At 38.0% G+C, this 25,903-nt stretch overlaps 3 protein-coding genes across 4 annotated transcripts; 1 reads left to right on the forward strand and 2 right to left on the reverse strand.

Moving 5' to 3' along the window:
* Positions 1–296: 296 nt before the first annotated feature.
* Positions 297–2,098, forward strand: lysmd1 (LysM, putative peptidoglycan-binding, domain containing 1). Its single transcript, XM_057339527.1, has 3 exons — positions 297–486; positions 559–866; positions 1,196–2,098. Exons 1-3 carry the CDS (start codon positions 301–303, stop codon positions 1,341–1,343), a joined length of 642 nt encoding a protein of 213 aa, XP_057195510.1. The 5' UTR covers positions 297–300; the 3' UTR covers positions 1,344–2,098.
* Positions 2,099–2,269: 171 nt separating this feature from the next.
* On the reverse strand, positions 2,270–9,639 carry tnfaip8l2b (tumor necrosis factor, alpha-induced protein 8-like 2b). Its single transcript, XM_057339528.1, has 3 exons — positions 9,439–9,639; positions 4,484–4,803; positions 2,270–3,061 (listed from the first exon to the last, which is right to left on the reverse strand). The coding sequence occupies exons 2-3, from the start codon at positions 4,799–4,801 to the stop codon at positions 2,819–2,821; spliced, it is 561 nt and encodes a 186-aa protein (XP_057195511.1). The 5' UTR covers positions 4,802–4,803; positions 9,439–9,639; the 3' UTR covers positions 2,270–2,818.
* Positions 9,640–11,890: 2,251 nt separating this feature from the next.
* Positions 11,891–21,340, reverse strand: LOC130557605 (soluble guanylate cyclase 88E-like). 2 transcript variants are annotated; one of them, XM_057339521.1, is made up of 17 exons: positions 21,109–21,340; positions 20,423–20,592; positions 20,172–20,304; positions 19,901–20,075; positions 18,764–18,855; positions 18,404–18,661; positions 18,158–18,299; positions 17,906–18,031; positions 17,473–17,593; positions 16,302–16,431; positions 15,984–16,130; positions 15,345–15,491; positions 15,042–15,198; positions 14,790–14,899; positions 14,605–14,694; positions 13,694–13,812; positions 11,891–13,127 (listed from the first exon to the last, which is right to left on the reverse strand). In XM_057339521.1, exons 2-17 carry the CDS (start codon positions 20,548–20,550, stop codon positions 12,764–12,766), a joined length of 2,439 nt encoding a protein of 812 aa, XP_057195504.1. In that variant the 5' UTR covers positions 20,551–20,592; positions 21,109–21,340; the 3' UTR covers positions 11,891–12,763. The 2 variants fall into 2 exon arrangements, with proteins under 2 accessions (XP_057195504.1, XP_057195505.1); XM_057339522.1 differs by lacking the exon at positions 21,109–21,340 and having other exon boundaries at positions 20,423–20,662.
* Positions 21,341–25,903: the final 4,563 nt, after the last annotated feature.

The raw sequence follows: 25,903 nt of genomic DNA on the forward strand, positions 1-25,903 counted from the left end.
TCCTTGAAAAGAACTGCGTAACCTAACTAACGTTAGCCGTAAGTTAAAACTCCGCGCGTGCGGAAGTCTGTTATTATTTTTATATATCCGCTATCTCCGGATTCAATGTAGTTTGTGCGGTGGCTCATTGACCAGTGTTTCCAGCAGCGAGGCGAACTGGTTAAATCGCGTGTTGTTTATGTTTTCTGTTCACGAGAATTGATCGATTTGTCATCGTTTTGACGTCTCGCCATAATGAATGGTCCAGCTGTCGCAGACAGTCCGCTGAAGTTAAAAGTTTGATCCGCCGGAGCTCGGGTCATGTCCGCGGGTCATCACACATCGTCCCTTTCCGGGACTGACGGCCTCCTCCGCGGTCACCGGACCCGGTCATACGGCAGTCTGGTGTCCTCTTCGTTATCACCCGCCATGAGACAAAGACGAATTGAGCACAAAGTTAAGCCCGGTGACACTTTACAAGGACTGTCACTGAAGTATGGCGTGACGGTGAGTATGTGTGTATATGTTTTTATCGCGTTGAGTTGTTTGTTGCTCGTACAAGTTTGTTTTTCGTTATAGATGGAGCAAATCAAAAGGGCAAACAGACTGTACACAAACGATTCAATATTCCTCAAGGAATCACTTTTTATCCCAGTACTGACCGGGTCTTTATCTTTTACAAATGGAGTGAATTTAAGGGAGGAGGAAACAAGTCAAGCACAAACACATTACGAGGTTTCTCAAGAGAGCCACGAAAGCCAAACAGACTGTAGTAGTTCTGACGGGAATGCTGATCTCTCACCAGTGGAATACCTGAAAAAGATAGACGGTCTGATCAGTCAGTCAAAACAAGCTGCTGTGAAGACCTGCCAGGAGGGAGAGAAACAGTAAGTCTGTCTGTCAGTCTGAATGAAATGAGTCTTTTGTTATGGTATTACAGAATATAATTATTGGCATGGCTAGAGTTGTTGTGTAAATTGTGCTGTCACTTCAACAAGAATACATTGGAAGCACCATATGATGAGTCATATGTCTGTTTATACAATGAGAAACAGCTGGGCTATTGAAATTAAACTGGCTACACCTATTTGGGAATGCATTGTTAGCTTTTTTAAAGAAACCATTTCATTGATGTGTGTATGGTTAGGTGCATTTCCAGAATGACTTCTGATTCATGATTCAACTACCTAAACTTTCACCTTTACTTTATTTAAAGGTTTTCCTTTATAGAACAACTCCATTATGACAATCTGGCTTCCAGCACAGCGTCCTACCAGCAGCCAGTACTGGGAGCTGTTCCTGTTATGATCACCAAACGCACACAGAACTTGAGAGACAGGGAAGATGAGATCTTTCGGCTCTGATCCAGGCTGCATATTAGGAAACAATTTCTATGTTTTTTGAACTGTGAAATATTTTATAGGGCTTGTTCTCCTTTAAAATGGCAGCAGTGTATATTTGGCGAAGGGGTTGCTGGGGCGTGCTGTATACTAGTAGTTGTGTAGTATGTGAGACATTAAGTGCTTAATCATAAACTGCAGCCAGAGTTTTAGGTATGCACATGTATTCGCAATGTAATGCCCATAAGTGAATTGTAATTCAAGGCAATATTGCTGTATTTCTTAAAAATTAACCAAAGCAATGTCAGAGTTTTGAGTATAGTACTGCATTACTGCCAAGCATTTAGATATTTAATACTACTACCTCACAAGTACCTTATATAGGATCATTTAAGGTTTAAATAAAAAAGTAGATTTTTCATGTGCCACGAGACATCTTTCAGATCGATCTGTAAACTTTCAATCGAGCAGATTCTGTGCTGTTGCATTTTGTTCTGTTCCGTTTACAATGTGCTAAAGCATTCAATGCCATAAGTAATTAACAGAACACAATAAAGACTTTGGGTTGGTTTCTTTTGGGTTGCATGAGTAATATGTAACCTTTAAACACATACCCCCATTGTAAGTGAATATAACATGCCTCACTCCTATATCCAATGCATAAACACATTCTTTAAATGGAATCTATTCAGGGGTTTTAGAACGGCATAGTAAAAACAGATGATCAAAGTTAAATTATGTAACTAAAGCATTATTATTAGCTTGAATAATTGCATTTGATGTTATTTTGGAGCACTTATAAACATGAATTGCATGTTGCTTTAGTAGGTGTTGTTTGCTGGTAAACATACAAAGGAATTATACAAGACGTGATAAAAAAAATAAACCACACTATATTGTATTTAAATTATTTAATAATTAATTGAAGAGACCTTTGGGATATTATTTATTATTTAAAAGATATTTATTTATTTAGAACACAGTGTATCACCCTTAGAAACGTTCAATCACTTGTGTAGTATCTATATCAAAATTGATGCAACTTCTTTGTAGTGACAAACTTGGAACACTAGATGGCAGTGTGAACAGTGTCCTACTAAAATATTTGTGTGGTCTTTTTAACATATTTGAATACAGTTTGGTATATTTTACAACAGAGTGGTAGAACCCCAGTGGTTTAAACACAGTTATTAAAAATAAGTAGTCCGCACAGTTGGAAACACAGCGATACAAAAACGTTCATATAAAATATTTAAACATTTGATCTGAGCTCAGTCCATTCCGTGGCTGTCTGACATTAACTTGTGTTAACAGCATCAGGCTCACGGAATGCTTAAATATTAACAGCACAGCAACACTTTTAAAGGTTGAAGTGAAGTCCCTTGCCCTCATCCACTCCACAGTGTTCACATTTTGCCTCTTTGCTTTGAGTACATAGTATCAGTCAAGGTGTTCCAGCATGCCAATCCTTTTAAAAGACTGTCAATACCTCACTGTTCTCATAACGTCCCGTCCTCCAGCAGTTTATTAAGTCCATTGCATATTTTGGTGAGGTGGGGCTTGAGGGAACCAGATGGATTGTAAAGCTGAGTGAGGAGCTCTGGGTCAGAGTAATGGTTAAAGACGTGGTTGATTCGTCCATGAGATTTAGCAGTGAGGTGAGTGTTTACAAGCTTGAGGAGTATGTCCCTACTTTCCTTCAGTATGTCTGACATAACTGTCTTGTCAAATGTGAAGTCTACCTGTAGGGGGAGAAAGAAGGAAGTTTAGTTGGCATAAAATGTGTTTGTTCAGACTGCCTTTGTTTAAAGGTCCAGTGTGTAGTTTTTGGAGGATCTATTGACAGAAATGCAATAGAATATACATAACTATGTCTTCAGAGGTGTAATTTAAATTAATCTTAATGTTTTCATTGTCACATGCTCACAGTCAACCTGGTTATTACCCCATGATGCATGTTATGAGCACGTCTTTTCATTTTGAGATTATTTTTATAATATTGATTGTTACATTTGACATAATTGACTGTTAAAATACCACGTGCTAAATTTTGTCATGTACTGTGTAGTCTATATGAAGTGATTTCAAGGACAGAGCTCAGTGCAGGCAATAGTATGATAAAAGATTAATAAATAAATTGGACAAGTACTAGGCTTCGGCCTTAGTGGTCACTAAGATCTTTTAAATATGAAATGTAAAATTAGAGAGTTGAACATGTTCATCCGAATGTTCATTATTTCATTCACTTCTCTCTCTTTCTCTCTACGCTTATATATAATATAATCTCTCTTAGGAGTCAATGAAAATGTCATCAATGAAGTTGGTGCATGAATGTGGTTCATGTAAACCTTTTTTTGTGTTTTATAATATACACAATCTTAAATCTACCCCGAGTCATCATTGTGTCTTCACTCTGTACTTGAAATGTGGTTAATCTAGTGATTGAAAAGGCTATACCATGATTTATTGTTTATTTTACTTGATGTGTTATTATATTATGCTAGTTAGTCACAATAATTACTCAACATTAAACTGCTAGCAATAAGGTTTAATTGTAAGAAATAAAGTAGTATTTGGGTGTAATAAACCCAAATATTAAAGTAGTTAGAATTGGGTGGAAATACTGTCTTATGCATTTTTTTCGGTCCTCAAAAACTAGGGTCCTAGAAGTGCGGTCCCAAAAGTGCAGGTCCTTGAATTGCGGCCCCGGGTAGTCGGATAATATTGAAGCGTGGGGGAGTGAGCCGTTGGTTGCAATTCCCAAACCGACCGCTAGATGCCACTAAATTTCATACACTGGACCTTAATGTAGCCTCTACTGATTTAATGAGCAATAAATAATCAATAGGGGTTCCATTCCAAATAAATTAAATGCAAAAGAAAGTGGCAAATAAAGGTAGTATTTTTCTCCCTGGATTTTTATTAATGGTTTCAGAAGCTGCTCCATTGACAATATTTATAGATAGACCTTCATTTGCGTTAACACCTTGTTGTATTCAACATTCAATTCCTACGTCTGTTATCAATATAATCAATTTGTATATACACTTAAAATGACAATTTAACGTTTAAGAGCACACCCACACGGACAATTCTCGTGCGATAGCCTACATAAAATGCAAGAAACGCTGCTTACAGGTGTTGCAGGTGCAAGTGTTGTTTACCTCGTAGAAGCTGATGGCTGTCATGGCTCCCTGGTGCAGCTTCTTTTTGAAACTCTGTGCCAGTTGTAGCTCGTCGTCATTGAATCGATTGTGTCTGAACAGCACAGCGATCTTCACCATCACTTTAATAAGATCTTTCACCACTTTCTGGGCCTCGGTGCGGTTTCGAGTGTACTCCTTCGACACGCGGTAAAGCTCGTCGAGAATCTCGCTGCTGGTTTCGTCGATAAACATCTGCGCTACGGACTTGCTCGCCATTTGGCTCAGAATCTTTTTCTGGGCCTTGAGAGCCATGTCCTTGGAGCTGAACGTCTCCATATCTAAGGAGGAAAGAAAGGAAATCGAGTAAGTCAAGGCGGTTATATTTCTCTTTTGTTGATGCTTGATCAACGTTTCCTCTTCTTGCGAAAAACATAAATTCTAACGATTTACATTATAAATACCATTGTGAAGCATCACTGGCTTATAATAAAAAATATTACAAAATTCCTTAATGTAGTGTTTTATTCTAGTTTGATTTAATGGGTGTTGTATTCGTTCCCACTCAGCAGATAACACCCCACCAATAGAACCCATCCCATTATGGTTTCCATTGAAACCAGTGCAACTCCATTGAAAGCCATTACAACTGCATTCCCTGCTGAAAAAAAACAATAGAACCCCAACAGAAACCATTACAGATATTCTAATGGTTTACAATAAATACCATTATGAACCATTAGCTTTTTCCATTAAAACCATTACAAAATGCTGTGTTTTGGGCATAGGTCCAGTAGGATTTAACATCCCACCAATAGAATCCATCACATACCAGTAGAACCATTACAGTTTCCGTTTAAACCAATACAAATCCCTTTAAAACCATTGTAACATCTTTAATGGTTTCTATTGTTTTTTTTCAGCAGGGTTATGAACCAATAGTTAGACAATTACAGTTTCCATTTAAACCAATACAAATCCCTTTAAAACCAATAAAACCAATATAACATCTTTAATGGTTTCTATTGATTTTTTCAGCACGGCTGTTTTTTTCAGCAGGGTGTTGCCCTGCTGAAAAAAAACATAGAAACCACTAAAGAAGTTGTAATGGTTTAAATGGTTATAATGGGATTTGCTTTGGTTTTAATGGAAACTATAATGGTGTCTACTGGTGTGTGATGGATTCTATTGGTGGGATGTTAAATCCTATTGGAATAATGCCCCAAACACACTACAAAAAGGAATTTTGTAATGGTTTTAATGGAAAAAGCTAATGGGTTGTAAGGGTATTCTAATGCAAACCATTAAAATTTCTGTGATGGTTTCTATGGTTTTTTTTTCAGCAGGGGTTTCTATTGTGTAGCCTTTTTATAGAAATATTTTATAGAAATATGTATAAATGCAAAGAAATGAATGCTATAAAATACTAATGTTTTTACATAACTTTTAGGATTAGTGTATATGATGGTGCAGCTTGATTTTTTTCTTTCATGCTTCTTGGCATTCTCTCAGTCTTTCACTTTGACTTTGTCATTCCTGAGGTTTATTTCTGTTGAAATTCAACATCACACACTGAACTGAAATTGCCACAATACATGCAGAAATGCTGAATGCTGCAAAACTGGTCCCTTAATTTTTTTCTATATTTTGTGAGTGCATGAATACCTGACTAGGGAGAACTAAGATATACATGAAGAATTGCTAATGGCATAGGTGTTAAGAAAATGTCAGGCTTGATAAATAAAGTAATTCTGGAAGAATTGCTATGTTATATGGTCTTCTTGAGATGGGGACAACCAAAAATATTTGTTTTCTTGAATGACATTACCATTGGTATCGTCTTTACTATGTATCTGTAAAATTGTCAAGGAGAAGTCCCCTTTAGAGTCCCAGCACGGGAAGTCCCCACAGACTCTTGTCTAGAGTGTTCAACACCTTGCCCACCAGGGGAAGGTCCTGCCATGTCATCATTGGCCATACATCACATAAACAACACTAATTGTTCTCTAGACTCCTTTGAAGTGTCATTATCTCCAGCATTAAACACTCATTAATGCCGACACAATGACATCCAATAGATTTCCATTATGAGGTTAATGTTTTTACTTGGAACAATTTCATGTGTTTATAATGTGTAGATAATGAAATGCAATAATATAAGCTTATATTTTAAGAATGTAACTTAATTTATATGCTAGACTCTGGATAGTCCAACAAAGCATAGTTTAAGAGTGCTTCACAGTTCGTATAGTCGAGGAAACATGCAAAGACAAGCATAGGAGAGAAGATCGTTGTTGCACAAGTACCTACTTGAAACAGTAAGATTGTATCAAGATCCTGGCATTTATGTATTTTGAGAAAGTCTTCCATTTTTTAGTGCTTCATATGCTTTTTTGGCCTATAGATGCACGTTTTGCTTCAGTTATTGCTCAGGGAAAAAATTCTTAGATGTTCTTGTCATTGTTGATTAACTTTCTGTGTTGCATAACTTGCATTTATTAAAAACTATAAGCTACAAACTAATTTGCTCAGAGTTGTTCTCATTACTGCACTAGTCCTTGTTTGCGCCGCAGTTCTGTAACAAATGCAAAGTATATTAATGTGAAAATGATCCACACTGTTCTTTCAAATGAACCGAGACACGCAAAAAATCAAGTCAAATCTCGCGGCGACCATCAGCTGTGTTATGTTTTTATATCCAATTCTGTTTTATGGAGAACCAACCTGATTGAATTTTAATTCACTTAAGTGAGTTTCGTTTTCCAATGAACTCCATTCAATTAGGAACGTTTGAGTACATTAGATTGTGCATTAATGTAAGTTCTGTGATATGGAACACCAAAACAGCTGCGTTCATGCTGATTTGAGCAATCAGCATTTTGTACACTTTAGCTAAACTGAAAAAGCAACTATATTCTGCTGTTTAACAGCCACTACTTCCTTTTAAGCGGTAATTTTAGATCTGCTTATAGTGCAATGGATAGATATCTGATATTTGAGCCAGTGTTCTGATGGTGTTTTCTGAAATGACACTATTCCGCTGACATCATTAAGGTCCCACGGGTTATAGGATAATGTTAACTAATAGCCACATAGACATTTAGGTATTGTCTAAAAAAGAACTGGAGTTTGGTTTGGTTTCATTCTAGTGTGTAATGCCCACTTTTCATCATTCACTCTATTTCAGATTCATAAATGAAGTCCTGACCTGCTTTAACTCTTTTTAAACATTTACATTGAGATGTAGCGGCTGCCTGTATCCACTGCACTGATTGAAAGGTTTTCACAGACAAGGTAAATATTCAGCATTCCACAGATGACTTCAGCCCATAGCCTAGGGTTGTGTGTGAGCACATGTGTGTACCTGTGTGTGTGTGTGTGTGTGTGTGTGTGTGGATAAAGCCCAGGGGATTTGTAGGAAGTTAGGAATCATTCTGGTGTACCACAGTTGTCACCCTGTCATTATAAAGCAGCATGTCACATCACAAACCCCAGTGGCAGCATATAAGGACAGGTCAAAACCTGCTTTGAGCAACATTGGACTTAAGTCTGTAACTGGCAGCCCACTCTGTGGGGTTTTTTATTCAGAGGGGACAAACCTGACTTTTACAACAAGTTTCGTAACAATAGGAGAGTGTGGAAAGTCCTGTTTAAAGTCTGTGGGGGAGAAGAGTGTTTTTGTTCGCCTCTAGGCTTGTCATGCATATGTAGATTAAAAGAAGAGAAGCAACCTGCCTATATGAAAGATTACAAATGAGATCTCTGTATGTTTGTTGTTACCGCGGTGAGATTAGATATTGATCAAATGAAACTGGTTTAATTCTTCTACTTCTCAGACCCTGGTAGTCTTAAACCGAGTTTACACCGGCGCGATGCGACTCGACAAAAGACGTTAAAAACACATTAGAACCCATCGTAATTTTACATTTTGTCCGAACTGGATGCGGCGCGGTGTGACAATAACACACTTTATGACTTTCTTTCTTTCTTTCTTTATGACTTTGACTTTCGCTTGTACCCATTGACTTGCTTTGGTTTTGTGTCCATACAATAGAATTGAATAGGTACCGTTGTTGTTCGGTTACCAACATTCTTCGAAATATCTTCTGTGTTCTGCAGAAGAAAGAAAGCCATACAGAATATTTGTATTTTCGGGTGAACTATGCCCTCTCCCTCTAATTATTACTACACCTCTGCCACAGCACCTGAACTGCAAGAATCGACTGTGATGACATGTGATGATGTCACATACTGTCATTGCGAAAAACATCCTTTATTGCGTAACCCAACATGTCCCTTTCATTGTTTACTTTACTAACACTCTTTTTAAGCGTGAGAGTCTATGAAACTCATCAGTTGTTTTTGTGACACTACCAAACCATGTGCATAACTGATCGTAAAGGAAGTGAAACTGTGGCACAGCTTTCAGATCAAATCTTTTCAGTTAAACGCATAACAGCTAACCTCTCCTGACACTCGCTGCTATAACAAGACTCGTAATCTGTTGCTGGGAGTTTGTTGAGGGCTTCAGAGACAGCCGTGCTGATAAATCCGTCATTAGAAGTTTAATGGAGTTATGATGACATCACACTCTTTATTTCAGTAAAATCATCTCAACTTTAACTAGACAGTACTTAATGGACTATATGAACCGTCCGCCCGATGCAACATAAACTATCCCTGTGACTTGCACATGTTTATATGGGGAGTGGTTGAACAGCAAAACAGGTTTAGACTTGAAATTGTTGTAAGAAACATCCATGTATTTTAAGTAGACTTAAGCAAATCTATAAATGTTAAAGGTAACTTTCTTGTTGTTAGGGTAAAAAATCATTTTAACATCCTTTAGTAACATTTTTCATTGCTGTAAATCACAAGTAGTAACATCAGTTCTTTCTCTGCCCATGTAAGCGATCACAGCTCTCTCTGTGTGATGATGGAGGAGAGTGCCGAGATCAGGACCATTGAGTACTCACCTGACTTTTCTCTTTTTCACCCTCCTTACTCAAACTCTGTCCTCCGTCTGCGCACAGATCAGGTGGTTAAAATCTAGTGCTCTGTGATGAAATCTCTTCAGACAGGTTAAATCAACTCGGGTCCTTCGCACACAAAAATCTTGTTCACACAACAGTAACAAGAACAAGATAATTTGACTTGTACTTCCTTGAGGAACTAAATGTATAAGACACACCCCTGAGTCTCTCTCTCTCTCTGTCTCTGTCTCTCCGCCCTGTCAGTATGTTAGCTGCTGACATGGTGTCTTTGCCTGCCCTAACAAGTGCAGCCCTTGTAAAGAATTTAACAGTAATCCTGGATGCATCCCGGTGAAAGGGGAGGTTTTCGCTTCTTTGTGATCAGTAGATCTGGTATTCAGCCACTACACTGGTGTCAACACTGCACTGCTCTCTTTTTTGCCTAACCAACCCCCCCACCCCATCATAATTTTATTAGGAAAAAAAACGAAGAGGCCCGTTGCCACTGTACACACTTGCAGACTTATATGATCCTGTGTTGTGTTTGTTTTCGTGTTTCCTCTGTCGTCGATGTCTCCATCGTCCTTATCCACAAAACCACTGTGTTTTTCTGTTACTACTGATTTGCATGACACGGACCAGTTATGGCCAATTATTAGTTTACCATCAAAAACAGACAAGTCACTGGTTTAATGCAAATGGACACAGATATGGTATTTTGGTGATTTACACTTAGTTGGTTATTATTGCAAATGGTTCCCTGACGGGTAATCAGGCTCCGATTGTGAAACTTGGGTCCTGTATCACTGTAGGGATTTACTCTGCTTGACTATATGTTATACCCCTTACTGCATGGCTGCTAATTGAATATATAAATGGACATAAAATATTGATTTGAGTTAACATTGATTTACAGCGAGATGTGAGAATGATAAGAGAGACATAAAACAAGCACACTGCAGTGCTGGTTGTAAGGGACAATGAGCAATTAGAGGTCGTTGTACAAAAATATCTGACCAGTGGCCACAGAATGATTTGACGGACCAATCACAATGAAGTATCCCAAAGGACTGTATTCAGTAATTCTAGATTTAACTTGTGAAACCACAACACGCTCACAAGAAAACCTATTTTAGCTATCAGGCAATGTAGAGGCACACCAACTAATTCCAAATCACTGATTATCTTTATATTTATCATACTTTTTAGATATACTACATAACTAAAAGCCTGTTTTAATAATTGTTTGAACTTTTTCTTATTTAAATGCCTTTGACTTCATTGACGTAAAAACTATAATATAAAATACAATATACCTACTGCTGTGTATAGTAAAAAGGTTTGTTTGATGTGCTGTCATTTATGAAAAGATGGATTGTACACTAGGAGCATTTTGTATTGTATTTCCTAATGCAAACTTACAGTATGTTATTGTTTAGTGGCTAAAATTAGAAATCGCTGGGCAATGAATAGGTGCTTTGTGATAGAAACTCGCCCTTTGGGTTAATGTCTGTGCATTAGTATGGGAGCCAATCGCTTATCTGTCTGTTATCTGAATGGAAACCATCTGGGTGTAAGTACTGATGCATATGGACTTCAAAAGGAATCATGCCTGTGACTCGGCTCTAAAAATAAAGACAGTTTACATGGCGTAGTATTGGTTAGATCCTCATTTAAGCCGGACTAATTTTTAAGTTTAAATAGTATACGGTTATGTGAATTCTAACATGCTCGCATAGCAATTTTGCGTTTTTCTGAAAAAAGCGTCTAGGCGAAGTCAAAATTAGGCTTGTCTCCACGGCAAAAGACAGGAAGTGTAGTTTAAGTGGTTTCCTGGTGGCTTCCTCTTTATCACTGAATGATATCTGTCATGTGGTGTGTTTACAAGTGTGTAATGCTTTTCAGAGACATAGCAAGTTTAGAAAGCTAAAAAGCTTCGTTTACTGAATTAAATGTACGCTTGGCCAGCCAGGAAATTGAGAATATCATAACTGGCTTAATTAGCAAAAATACACTTCAAGATTGCATTTTCTTATTATATCATCAAATGCATGTTGTTTTTATCATAAACAATATCTAACTGTTTATGATTTGTGCATCTACGTAAAGTAATATTAATGAAATCATTTAAAGTCGATGGGATTGCACAGAAGTAGCTCAAGTGGTCATACTGGTGTGTGCTTCCTGGTTTATCTTGTATCTCTGCGTGTTTACATGTGAAAGTGTTGTATTTGTGGGAGTGTGTTTGTACATCTGTGCGTACTGTATGTGTGCAGACCTTTCTAAGTGTAGTTGCATGTCTTTTTGATGTGCACGTGTTCACTTGCGTTTATCTGATGTGTTTTATCTTTCCCAATTTAGCAATATACCTGTTTTACAGCAATGTTACAGTGCTCATCAAACAGTGAATGCAAAAAGTGTAATGGAAACAATCACATTTAATAAATATGAGGTAATTCAGTTAAAACAATGATTCGGCACATCATGACATGTGTAATACTGAACATTTCAAATCTTAAACATATTTCTGGAATAAAACTGTACATACAAATATGCTAATATACTCAATACAGATTTTAACATATCACATTTAATATTAAAATATTTAGAGACGGTTATTCAAACTCTTGAAAGAGGGAAGTGGCAACCAGACTGTACTCTGCTGTCAATCTGATGCTCGGATTTAAAGAGAGTGTTACAAATTGTTTTTATACATATTTATTTTTATGGATTTTTTTAAATCTGACTAATCTGATTTTTTTAATCTAATTTTTGATCCAGATTAAATCATGTCCTGCTCTGTATCCAGATGCGAGGACAAACAGTTTTCCAGCAACCAAAAATATTATTCAGACTTATTTACTTTCATACCGAAATGTCAAATCGTGTTCCAGAAATATCATGAAGTTTAGCTTCCCAACTAAGCCACAAAGCCAATTATTTTTGGCAGATATGAGAGAAATCTGCATTGAAACTTTTTGTTTATGTGCCACAGTCTTTAACTAAAATTGTAGAATTTGCTGACATGAATTCAGTTGTCTGATCATTTTCTATCTGATCTGATAATCAAACATGGATCTGTCAAATCTGAGCTGTTAGTCATTTTTTTTGGAACATGCCAGCTGTGTTTTAGCCAGTCAAAGTCTGTAGACCATCTTGGACCAGCAACAGTCCAGCTACCAGCTGGTCCACCAACTCAGACCAGCTAGAAACCAGCCATCATGTACCAAAGCACAAAATGGATTTTCCAATGGGGAAACAAGTTGAAAAGAAGTCTGCGGGGCCAATCGTTTTGCATTAAACTATCATACCAAGCTCTCCAGGATTGTCACAGCAGACTGCAGGATGTGCTTCGCATGGGGAGATTGGCTGGCAATCGTGCGTATTGGCTTCTGAAACTGTGCTTTTTGTTGTTTAGCTCTGGAGCTGCGTTATCCGGACCCCCAGCAGGGGAAGTGCTCTCCTGTGCATTACCCGATGCGTTGTCTGCTTTTCCTCCTTTGTTATTCTTTATCTTTTTCGCCTTTTCTTTTTCCTGGGACTCATTGATGAATGTGGTTGGGTCTGAGGTGCCCTCTAGTGGTTGTAGGGTGTCCTGGGGAAGGTCAGAAGGAGTGGGCTTTCCCTCAGCCTGTTCCTCATTGGGGGTATTCATGTCGGATGGGGGATGTTTGCTGTTGGTGCAAGTGGAACTAAGGGGGAAAAGAAACATCTAAAGAAAGTAGACGTTTTTTGAACAAAGGCAAAACACTGTGCATTGAAGCCCTTCCAAAATGTTCATTATGCTAATTGGTAATGCTGTAAATTTGTATGATGATGTCGTATTTTAAAGGTTCAGTTAACCCAAAAATAAAAATTCTGTAATCATTTACTCAGCCTCGAGTTGTTCCAAATCTGGATAAATGTCTTTGTTCTGAGGAACGCAGAGAAAGATATTTGGAAGAATGCTTGTTACCAAACAGGCCACCATTGACTACCATAGTAGGAAAAATTACAACGCTAGTCAAAAGTGCCCCAGAACTCCAAAATATCTTCTTTTGTGTTCAACAGAACAAAGAAATTTATAAAGCATTTTTTCCTACTATCGGGCAAGCCCAAGAATGGTTTGGTTACAGGCATTCTTCCAAATATCTTTCTCTGTTCATCAGAACGGAAAAATTACACAGATTTGGAACAACGTGAGAGTGAGTAAATGAAGACAGAATTTCTTTCATTTTTGGGCGAACTTTTCCTTTAAGTGAATTTAGTCCTCACATACCCGTTAGAGCTTCTGTCTTCAGAGTCCTTCTGCTCATTGCTGTATCTGAGCTCTGCTGGAGTCTTAAAGGAGAGGTCTTTCTTTCCCTTCAGCCAGTATGTCTTCATATAACCTTTACCCTTTATCGGGAAAGATTAGAGGTCTTTTTCACACCTTTGCTTTTTTAAGTAAGATTAAGGAGCTCTCAATATTTTTTCTGTATCTGCCTAAAAAGCAGTTTAATTTTACATGCAGTAGACCTACTATAACCTCATGGGGCTCACGTGAGATCACATGACCACTTTTCTTAGTAACTCTCTTCTGCATGTGGAATAAAGTAAAATATTAAAACCTTTAATATAGACTAATTTGCAAGACCTAAACAACTGGTCCAGAAGCACTTTGTTTTATTCTTATTATTTGCTACACAAATGTTAAAACAAAGTAAAAGAACATATTAAATTTTGTAAAATAAGAAAATGAAACAGGCACTTGTGATCCATTGTTGTCTACGTATTGCAAAATGTATATATGTGTAAATAAAAAAATTTGAGATGCACCGTCCGATGCTAAATTTCTCCTCGGATACGATAACCGATTTTGAAGATTAACCGAGTGATATCTGCTGATACCGATTTTGAAGATTAAATTCATATTTCTTAACTTTCTGAATGTTATTCATTCATATAATGACTATTAATATTGAACATCAAACTGGTGATGTTAATTAACCTTGTCTATATACACAGAATAAATTAATTGCATTTTCCCGTCCTCTTTTGATTGACAGGATATCTCAGCCCTGGTCGTCGGCTGTTTTTAAATTATCGGGCGATAGTGCATCTCTAGTATAAATGTAAACTTAGTGGTTGTGAATATGTATACTGCATAACATAGATAATGGTAGTGGTGATGAAAATAGACAGTATTACCTTTACAAAAATCTTTCCGCGTTCCTCAATGATGTATGGCTCATGCTCTAGATGATCTTTGGTGGTCTGACTGATATGGATTTGCATACCCTAACCACACACAAAGGGAGAGAAAAAGAGTTTTCATCATTAGGCCAAACAGTCTACATGGTTAATTTCTACTAGTGCTTTGTAAAAAAGCACACCACGCCATTTGACTCCATCCGAGATGCTGTGTTTACTGTGTCCCCGAACAGACAATATCTCGGCATCTTCAGACCCACCACTCCAGCCACCACCATCCCAGAGTGAATGCCTGTGTAAAAACCACCACAAAATCACTGTTTCTGTCAAGAATCTGTAGCATCCAAAAGCATTTAGGTAGACCATAATGTCAATGATATTATAAGAATTATATTCTTTTACACTTATGTGAAGATGTACGTAGGTACACTCACCCACGCGGATCTGGATGTTGTCTCCGGTGGAGGGGTCTTTCAGGTGATCGATGGAGCTCAGCATGTCTAGAGCCATGTCACAGATGTGATGGGCGTGGAACGTGGTCTTATTGGGCACACCTGCCACCACCATGTAGGCATCACGTATGGTCTCCACCTGAGGAAGAACACGGATCATCATTCACTAAGGCTTTCAACTTTGTTTAATGATTAAAAATAAGGAAAAAGCTGAGGGCTCGTTTGAAGAACTTTTAGGGGTCGTGTCAGTGGACAGATTGCTTTTGTTGGCATTACTTTGATTACCTTATAAACGTTGTGCTTCTCGCTGAGCGTGTCAAAAACGATGTAGATTTCATTTAGCATGTCCACCACCTGCATAGGGGTTATGTGGATACAGATCTCATTAAACTTCACCACGTCGCTGAACAGAATGGTCACGTCTGGAAACACCTGCAGAAACGTGACAGCAAAGTGAAGATCAAGAACAAAGTCTATTTTTCTGAGTGATTTTTTCATATTTAAGTTTGCCTTTTTAGATTTTTGACAAATGATCTTTGAATATTCATAGTCAAAGTGCCAGTCTATACTAGGGGCACCAAACTCTTATTACATTTATTGATGGCAGACACGTGCGTCACCAGTTTTTTAAATGATTTACACAAACATGCTTATTTTTTTCAGCTAAACGTGGTCTTAAGGCTAATTCACACTGATCCGACAAACGCCAACAAACTCTTAAGTGAAAACAACAGTTGTGTTTTCCAACAATAGACTGTCAGTGTCCATAATGTGAATTAGCCTTAAAAATGTCTGTTTTGTAAATGCATGGGTGGAAACGTGTGTGTGTGTGTTTAAGTGTTGTGTATGTGTGTATTAACGAGTGCTGTTGGTTTTTGTGTAGTAGTGTGTGTATTCGCCACACGTTTTGGCATGTATCCGTACCTGACATGTCTCCAGGGCTGTTATTCCCTTGCGCAGTCTGTCTGCCACGGCTTTGGGTATCATGGCGTACAGTAGGGAGTCCCCTCTCTTCTTCTCCTCATCCAGCTTTTTAATGATCTCCTGCAGCTGCGCATACTTCTGCTGCTCCTGTGGGTGGCACAGTGGGAGATAAGGCCGTCACTCGCATGTCAATTCTTCACACACGTAGACTCGTGAATTTGGAGGAAAAATTTGGCTGCAACAACTTCACAGTAGCTGTGCTTTGCATTCAAATGCATTGAAAGAATTGAGGTTATGTTTGATGAGCTGGACTCATACCTGGTCAAGTGCAAGCTGCAGTTCGGCCGACTGCTGTGTTCCGGCCAGAATGAGCTCTCTGCTCGAGTCGTGCAGGTTTAAATCATTGACATAGACGCCCATTTTTATCATGTCCTCCACTGTCTCAATACTGGCAGAAAGGACAATACATTTAAATGACTTCAGCTTGGATTTAGCATTTGCATTGCTTTAAATTATCATCTTTTTACAAACACACTTTGTTTTAGAAAACAGAGCTACGGTTAAAAAGGGGAATATCAGGAAAACCAAGGAATTTGTTGAATTGTAAGAGAGAGGGTGAAAATGGTAATGTTAAACTATCCCGGCTGAGAAAAAAAAACAATACAAGCAATCACACAAATTCTAATGGTTTCCATTAAAATAGCATTATAAACCATTAGCTTTTCCATTAAAACCATTACAAAATTCCTTTTTGTGGTCCCTGCTGAAAAAAACCATAGAAACCATTAAGGAAGTTGTAATGGTTTTAATGGTTTTATAGGGATTTGTATTGGTTTTAATGGAAACTGTAATGGTTCTACTGGTGTGTGATGGAATCTATTGGTGGGATGTTAAATCCTAATGGAATAATGCCCAAAACACACTAAAAAAAAGCATTTTGTAATGGTTTAAAAGGAAAAAGCTAATGGTTCATAATGGTATTTTAATGGAAATCAATAGAATTTCTGTAATGGTTTCTATTGGGTTTCTATAGTTTTTTTCAGCAGGGACATCCCACCAAAATAATCCATGACATACCAGTAGACACCACTATAGTTTCCATTAAAACCAATACAATTCCAAGTATAACCAATAAATCTACCGGTATCCCTGCTGAAAAAAACAGTAGAAACCATTAAAGACGTTATAATGGTTTGAAAGGGATTTGTTTTCAGCAGGGTTGATTCAAAATAGTATTTTAATGGAAACCATTAGTTTTTTTTGAGATGGTTTCTATCGTCTTTTTCAGCAGGAATAGTTTCTGAGCAAAGGACTGTCCTTAAACATAATAAGTGGACTTTAGATAAAACAAAATATAAGTGAGTATGATATTGTTCCTTTAAAATATCTGTGCTGAAAATCAGTTTTTTATGTTATAGAAACTGAACCGCTGTCTTCCGCTAGCTCAGACTGCTGTGTTGTAAAGATGGGTGAGATTGTGAAAGCTTACATTGGGGTTCCAAGGAAGATGAGGGAGTCCCACTGCGGGACGTACTTCATCTGACCCTTCAGATGGAGAGGCTTTTTAGGGGGCTCTCGCATGTCTTCAAATATGGTTTCGCTACACTTACCTGATCGAGAGAGAGCAAATGTAATTTTTTAACTGCTTTTACAGAGGATCTAAATTAGCGTATTGATATGAGTGATGTGGAGGCCGTCTGAGAGCCACGTTAACTTCCAATTTATCTGGCACCGATCCCAAAACACTTTAAATAATGAGTGTAATCTCATTCACTTGATAGAACTCCAAGCTTTTGTTTTACATCGGTCCCTATGCCAGAGAAGTGTTTTCTAAAAGCGTTTTATATCACACAAGCAAACAATTGTGTCTTCAGAGATGCTGATGAAGGCCATTAAGGGCTGCACTTAAGAAGATCCCTAACCGGTGACTGTCTGAAAAGCCAGCAGCTCGATGTCCTCTCCTCCCGAGTTTGCCGAGCTGTTGTATAGAGTCACAGAGCTGCTGTATTCCTGGTCCGTGCCTTTTATGTCCTCCATCACCTTAATGTCTAAGAAAACAGCACAGATGTTTTTAAGTCATTGCGTTACTCTAAATAAAGGAGCATACATGTCTAATAATAGCTGAGATATAATAGACAAGGCGTTGTTTGCGATCACTGATGTAAGAAACATACCTCTTTCTTCCTTTTTGGGTTTTTCGCTTTCCTCTTTCTCCTCTGGTTCTTCTTTGCTGAGTTTGGGAATGTTGACTTTCTGTTTGCTCTCCACCACAGCTTTAGACAACAACTCGAACACATTGTTGAGGTGGGTGTAGATCTAAAAGAACACAACATATGAGCAAGTAAACACAAAACACGTTGGTCACTTCAGCAGGCCTTTAATCTAATCTACTACCGTCCCATTTCTCCCCATTCACTCACATTGTCCCAGCTGAATTCCAGCATGGGTCGCACCAGTGTAAATTCTTCGTCTACTTTTTTACCCTGCAGATCAGAAAACACCTCCTTCAAACCGTCTCCGATCCAAAACATGGTCATGTCCCTGCGGAAAATGACGCTGAAGGGGAACATGTCGAAAAAGATTCCTCTCTTCATGGGCAGTTTCTCATAGCCTGGAGCTGTTTTCTGTTGAGGCATACGGTGCTTAAACGCAGCGTTGTCAAAATTCATCTTGTACACCTTCGGAGGAGGTGAGAAGGTACAACAGTGAGAATAAAGAACAATTTAGCAGGGTTTGTGTATACAGAGGAAGGTGAATGTCTTGTCTGTTTGGACTCCTACCACATATGTCATTTTCTCGGTTTCCTCTTTGGACAGAATTTCCACCTCGATGTCTGTGTTGTAAAACTGTCGGCCCACCTGAGAGAGCTGCCCTGCAGAGTAGTGACAAGAGGCGCCGTTTGAATTTTAAACAGCCTGGGAACGCTGTGGACTGACCAGCTTTCTTAGTCTGAGGTCTGATCAAATATGTCTGTCTTCTGATTCTGGAGGATGGTTTTAATATCTAAGCAATGATTATGATGCACATTTTGTCCTGTCAACATGGCAACTGTGTCAACGTTTGTGTGATGGTTGATTCTTGAAGTGATAGTTCACCCAAATATATAAATTCTGTCATCGTTTACTCACCCTAGAATTGTAATTTCAAACTTGTATGACTATCTTTCTTCCGCAGAACACTAAAGAAGATATTTCGAAGAATGTCGCTAACTGGCCCCCATTCACTTGGATTGGTTTTGTGTCCATACAATAGTCCATACAATAGTAGTGCATGGGGGCCAGTGCTGTTCGGTTAGCAACTTTCTTCAAAATATCTTCTTTTGTGTTCTGCGGAATAAAGAAAGTCATAGAAGTTTGAAATGACAAGAGGGTGAGTAAATGATGACAGAATTGTCCTTTAAGGGTGAACTATCACTTTGAGTATAAAAATGAAACAGTCATTCCCCCTCATGTCATTTCACCCCTATATCACTTTCTTTCTTCTGCACAACACAAAAGAGGATATTTTAAAGACCGATGGTACAACATTGTAACCCATTGACTTCCATTGTATAGACACAAAACCAGAGACATTTCTCAAAATATCTTTTGTCTTCCACAGAAGAAAGACTCGTATACTGTTCAGGCTTTAAACATCATGGGGGTGAACAAACGATGGCAGATTTTTTATTTTGGGGTGGACTATCTCTGTTACAAACAATGTGAATTTTTTTGAGACAAAAATCGTGTGGAAAAAAACCTGATATTGCAACAGTCAGTGCAGACTATTGTTCACTTATTATTCAGAAACAGACAAATGATAAATTCTCTCATATACCAGTCAGTAAAAATTTGTTTCTACAGAAGAAAGTCAAAGGTTTTGACTTGCATGACGGCGAGTAATGATGACAGAATTTTTATTTTTAGTGTGACCGTTACCTTTGACAAACTGTGTGAAGCCTTTTCTGGTAGAGCGATAGTGCAGGGTGAGGCTGGTCTCACACTCCTCCTCTACACAGAAACTGGGTGGCTGGACTTTTGGGAATGAGAAACGGAAATACTCATGCAAGTTATCCAGCTCATTGATGAAGTCGCGCACGTTGCGACCCAGTACCTAAGACATATACTGTACATTAGACTTAAACCTGTTTTTGTAAAGTATATAACGTGTATAACTACATCCAGCCTTGTCTACAAAATTGTAAATCACCTTTAGGATCCTCTCATAGCCATAGTTTCCTATCCGCTTAACCATGTAGACCCCAAAAGCATACATGAGCTCATCATGAGTTTTTCCCAAAACTTCCCCAGCTGCCTTTGCCAATCGCAGGATAAGATTATCACTAAAATAACAAACAACAATATAGTAAAACCGCAACTAGAGTGTTTGTACAGCCAAATGCAATATGACACGTCATTTATTAGATATCTGACTCTGATTAAGGTACAGTATGAACTCACTTGTACATCTGGAGTCGAACAAATTTTAGGTGAGGGATCTCTGCTCTGGCCTCAATTAGTCTCCATACGTCCTCTCCGTACGATTCATTTATGTAGTCATTCACTGCTTCCAAATACAGGCCATACATCTTCAGAGGGTTTGGAACCTCCAGGACACTGCCCCGGAAAAACTGTTCAGCCAGCAGAGGGCAGTATAGAGTGGGTAGCTGTATCAGTTATGTTGGTTGGTAACAAAAATCAATGTATATGGCAAGAGATGAAGAAGCAAACTCAAATTAACAGACGGCTTCATTATGCAATAAGACTCCGTTTAATCAATACTATGACTAAATTGAATAATTACAAATTAAATGTATTTAGATTAAATTGTGCACAAAACATTGTTTTGTTGCTTACACTTATGAGTAATGTACAACAATCTGAGATGGAAACAAAAACGTGTTGCATGTATAACACTTCGATTATGTTTACATAAAATGCTATTGATGGAACTAGTTCATTGTTGTGCCTGGGTGTGCTTACAATAACCGTGTTCATATTACATTCATCACATCACATGCCGTGTAATTTACAGATTTAAATTGTGTATGATAAATCAATCACTATTGATAACTATTCTACCAAATGTAATTATTAATCAAAAAGATAAATGAAAAATACAAAAGAAAAAATCGCATGTGGCTTACCTGCGGACCCACAGTGCTGTGTAATGTGTAGATAATGTGTAGAAGTCTGTAGAGGAGTTTGGCTAAAGCAGGACTCACTCTCTCACTCCCTTTCTCTCTTTCTCGTTATATTTTTGCCCACCTGTTTTTGGCACCTGAAGCACTTCATTCTCTTTTGTGTCAGGGCAAGGACCACATGGGATAATACAAGAGAGCAGAGGTGTGTTTGTGGCAGGTGCTAAACGCGATAGTCTCCGCCACCTAAATATTAAGCATACTCAACTTTTCAAAGACCTCCTATGGAGATCTTTCTAGAAATAAATTCATCCTTTCATGAAAAGCATGATAATTAGAGAAGGCAATTCCTTCACATACTGTACTCTACATACCTTCATTAACATAGCTGATAAATAGGGGGTTGGGGTACTCAATATGCGTTAACTTAAGTCCCTGAATACTTGGCAACATATTGACTATAAATAACAGGATAAGTGGACAAACAGATGGACATAGCATCTGTTGTTTAAACGGACACAATCCAACTAGTGTCTTTATCAATAAAATTAAAAATATTTTTCATATTTTTTGTACATCTGTACTTATTTTACTAATAAAATTATTTTTATTTTATTTACTACACGTTTTTATGACATTATTTTAAGGTAAAGAAAAAGTTTTGCTAAAAAATTCCAAACAAAAGATTTTCTCCCTAATCTTTGGAGACTTATTGTACGTCTGTGCAGTACCGTAAGTACACGCTAGGGGCCACTGTTGACACATCGTCGCTAACACTAGAGTCAACGCTTAAAACTACAAAACGACTCCGGTTTTGTGCTTTGTTTTAAAATAACTCATTATTGTTGTCTTGGAACACAGTTAGCCATCTTACATCATATTTCTCCTGCCCATAATGTGTGTATATGTGCACACGTGGGCGCGCATGTTGACACATGAGCATCCTGTCAAGAAACGTGAGTACACGACAGCGCCATTAGGGGTGTGTGTGAGACAAACCTGAGAAGTGTGAATGAAGTTCGTGTTGCCCTGAAAAAAGCAGGCCAAAAATGGACATCGCTTTGTTTCTAAAGTCAACCAATACAACTCTCTCAGCATATCATCCTCTCTCACTCTTAGCCTACTACCTCTCTCCATTGTCAGTTTGAAAATGGGAACCATATTCATATCTGGTCTCCATTAGTTAAAGCAGCAGTTGACCCTCAAAATTACAGTTGTGCCGGTATTTTCAATGTTGTTTTTGTTTTTTTTAGCTGTCATTTCATTTATTTTTTATTTTGTGTGGAACACGTTTTTTAAAGAACTTTTACATCACCGTTTCCATATAGTTGGTGATTGTGTTTCATTCATTTCTGTGAATCATTTATTCAGTGAGTAGAACTCGAGGGCCAGATCAGTGAAAGCGTCTTACTAGCTGATTATTAATCTTACTAGCCGGTTCATTAATTGAACTAAAGAAGAATTCTTTCATGAAGCAGGCTGAAAGTTCAACTCACCGACTCAATGATGCAGTCCTCGCAGTTATTGAGTTTTAAGCTTTCTGGAGGGAAAGATTATCAATGAATAATGACTTTAATTTCAGTCTATACCATCCTTTAGAAGACACATTTAGTTCACTCACAAGGCACATGCACTTTGCTATGTGCGTGTGGTATTTTTTCAAACAACAGATACGTTTGCTGTGAATTGAACTGTCCTTGCATGTTAGACGCTTGCAGAGATTTATTAAAAGATCTCATTTTTTTGCTCACAGCAGCATACTTGACTTAACAGTAAATTAAACATTGACAGATTTTGTGACATTAAAACAGATTGATCTCTGATGCTTTATCATTTCTTACTCTATAAGTTAGTGGGCCACAAAACAAACAGCAGTAAACATGCTTTTAAGCACATGTACTGGATTACATTGAAATGTTTAGTGATCTTATATACACGCTCCTGAACAGTTATCTAGTTTCTATCTAGTGAGGTACGTTTGCCTCCGAGTATTCTGAATAACAAATGCCTCCATCATTTGTTTGCATTAGCATTTTAGCTTTGTGATTCGTCTCTCTAAAATGATTCGTCAGTCTATCTGTGAGGCAAATCGGGACCTCTCAGTGGAGACTGATGTGTGTGCGTGTGTGGTATTTCAATACAGCATATGTGAATGCGTGTGCATGCATGTGTGGGAAGACAATGTGCTTACGGTTCCAAAAGTCAATGCTCTGAAAACCTCTCCAGAATGTTTGTGACGGTAAAATAATTACGCGAGACGTTTTATTGATTTATTGTTTCAGGTAATAAAATCGAGGCTCTTGAATCGAGGCATATTTTAATTGCGTGAATCTTCAAATATATAAAATATACGGTTTCATGACCTCCAGCTGCTGCTGTGTATACTTGCATAGTGCTTGTGTAGTTTATGTTTTGCCTGTGTGTAATCCAAAACTGAATGATGGATGACTCGTGTTGCCATTACAGTAAAAATATTACAAAAATATTAATATTACATGGCAACACGTCCTGTGTTCTGGCCCTGATGGATTTCATGCATAATAAGTCCAGACTCGTTGAGTACCGGCAGAAGAAGGAAAGAATACAAATATCTCCATAATATCTAATATGTTTCCCTCATAAATGGTAATTCAATGAGTGTGCATATTTACCACCGGAATGAGTTCATGGAAATATCGCCCCATTTTCAAATATGAACTCAGTCACTATTTAGCAAATCATTTGTGTGGTCCCTGTTGGAGAAGATAAGGAATGAGTCTGCAGCTTGTTTAATAGGAACGTGACCGTACAAAGGCAATGAGGATAATTCACACATTTTGGAAATGGAAATCTCTTGACAGACAAGCCAGAAGCTATTATGCCCCATAGTTGAATACCAGTCTGCGTCTGTTTCCCATTTGTCCTCTTTTTTCTCTCACTCCACAAGTCACACGGTGCCTTTAATGTTTTAGTCTATCAATAGGATTGTTATATCAAGTTTAACCACACAAACTGTTACTGCATCTATGACCAGTTCATTTCTAGTTCTAAGGGCGTCTTGACGTCTCTTCTCGATCTGATGCTTGTTTGATACTACCCATGTAATGTTGAGTTATAGGAGTGCAAAATTATTTTTTAACAATCTTTGTTTTAAGAAGTTAACTGTAAAGTCTTCGAAAATCTTTGAAGCTTGTAGTCTTCATCCTGGGCTCTTAAAGAAATTATTAATAACAAAGTGTTGAATTTAGTCATGCTACGATAAAGAATTAAATTTTAGGGCACACTAAATTCTTTATCAAAGCATAACTGAATTTCAGCATTTGTTTTTATACTGTATGTGCCATAAAAAGCTCCTATATGGTGCTGTTAAGTGTCACTGAACTACATGTTTTAACATTATGTGAGTGTTAGACATCAGGGTGAGAATCGTATTGCTTTATTTGTATGCACAATTCATATTATGTGAGGCATAAATATTGATTTATTACATTGCAAAGTCATTTATTAAATAGCTTCTCAGTTATTTTATTGTTATTCTGATATCATATTTTGTTTTTGCTGACAGCTGAAGAAAAAAGGGAGAAGGTCTTTTTTATTCTTCTCAAATTGAAAAGTGTTGGTTAATTTGTAATGCATTTAACTTAACTTGAAGAGTACATAACATGAGATCATGAAAATTACATTTCATGCAGTGTGTAATATTGCCGTGTTTGAAAGTAAGCAGTCTTCCAAGTTGTAAATCCGAAGGTGAATGAATAACAAAGTTATTGCCTTGGAAAAAAGGAAGTCGACCCTGAGTCAAGCAAACGAGTCGTCCCTAGTCCGATTCGCGAACCGCCGCGGATTTACGTCACTACATATAGTCCCCGCCTATGTTTGGCTAGGACTGCCCGCGAAAACTTCACTCTCCTCCCCCAAACACTGTAGCTCGTAGCTGCACTTCCATAACTGTCTGGTTCGGCTCAAAAACTGACCTCCGAAGACTACAACAGATAGTCCGGACTGCTGAGCGAATCACTGGCACAACCCTCCCCAATCTACAAGACCTGCACTCATCCAGAGTGAGTAAAGACCCGTCACACCCCGCACACTTTCTCTTTGAACTGCTGCCGTCTGGTCGGCGCTACAGAGCACAGAGCACCAAAACAGCCAGACATAGGAAAAGTTTCTTCCCTCAGGCCATCTACCTCGTGAACAGTTAAACGTTCTACTGTGCAATAAAACCACGTGCAATGCACACCTATATACTCATATTTATTATACATATGTCATTGATATAATATTCAGCTATCCACATTCCCCTGCATAACTTGTATATAACACAGTATAATTTGTATGTAGCACATCTGTACATACAATATACTGCCTATTGTCCTTTTGTCAAATGTGCAGTCTCTCGCATATTTATTTTTTACGTTTTGTTACCTGTGCCTTGTCACTTTCTTAACCTGTATGTGCACTGGAAGCTTCTGTCACAAAGACAAATTCCTTGTGTGTCCAAGCACACTTGGCAATAAAGCTCTTCCTGATTTTGATTCTGATTAAATTGAGGTCAGAACACCGATTCAGCCACGACACTTTACACTCTAGAACTGATAAAGGATAAGTGTGTGTAGGTGTGTAGAGATTCATGATGTCCTTGGCTACACTTCACATTACAGTTATGCTTTTATCAAATGCCCGATACCAAAGTAACTTGCCTCAGTATATAAATCACAATAAATGGAAAGTGCAGCGAGAAGAGCTGTGGTGGTTACCATCTTCCTTGCTCCACAAGCCTCCTCCATGATGCTTACTAAACTAGGCCTTTTTACCACCTATG

The sequence above is a fragment of the Triplophysa rosa genome, linkage group LG8 (assembly GCF_024868665.1).
Source record: "Triplophysa rosa linkage group LG8, Trosa_1v2, whole genome shotgun sequence".
NCBI lineage: Eukaryota > Metazoa > Chordata > Actinopteri > Cypriniformes > Nemacheilidae > Triplophysa > Triplophysa rosa.

What these genes read in the sequence shown, in the direction of transcription:
- LOC130557605 (XM_057339521.1), bottom strand. Translation starts at nt 20,550, where the DNA reads ATGTATGGCCTGTATTTGGAAGCAGTGAATGACTACATAAATGAATCG. An exon ending in ATCTTCCTTGGAACCCCAAT is followed by an intron (nt 16,432 to 17,472) that starts GTAAGCTTTCAC and finishes CCTTTCTGCCAG; the next exon opens with TATTGAGACAGTGGAGGACA. An exon ending in CAGCCCTGGAGACATGTCAG is followed by an intron (nt 15,492 to 15,983) that starts GTACGGATACAT and finishes ACGTTTCTGCAG; the next exon opens with GTGTTTCCAGACGTGACCAT.
- lysmd1 (XM_057339527.1), top strand. Translation starts at nt 301, where the DNA reads ATGTCCGCGGGTCATCACACATCGTCCCTTTCCGGGACTGACGGCCTC. An exon ending in CACTGAAGTATGGCGTGACG is followed by an intron (nt 487 to 558) that starts GTGAGTATGTGT and finishes TTTTCGTTATAG; the next exon opens with ATGGAGCAAATCAAAAGGGC. An exon ending in TGCCAGGAGGGAGAGAAACA is followed by an intron (nt 867 to 1,195) that starts GTAAGTCTGTCT and finishes CTTTATTTAAAG; the next exon opens with GTTTTCCTTTATAGAACAAC.
- tnfaip8l2b (XM_057339528.1), bottom strand. Translation starts at nt 4,801, where the DNA reads ATGGAGACGTTCAGCTCCAAGGACATGGCTCTCAAGGCCCAGAAAAAG. An exon ending in CAGCCATCAGCTTCTACGAG is followed by an intron (nt 3,062 to 4,483) that starts GTAAACAACACT and finishes CTCCCCCTACAG; the next exon opens with GTAGACTTCACATTTGACAA.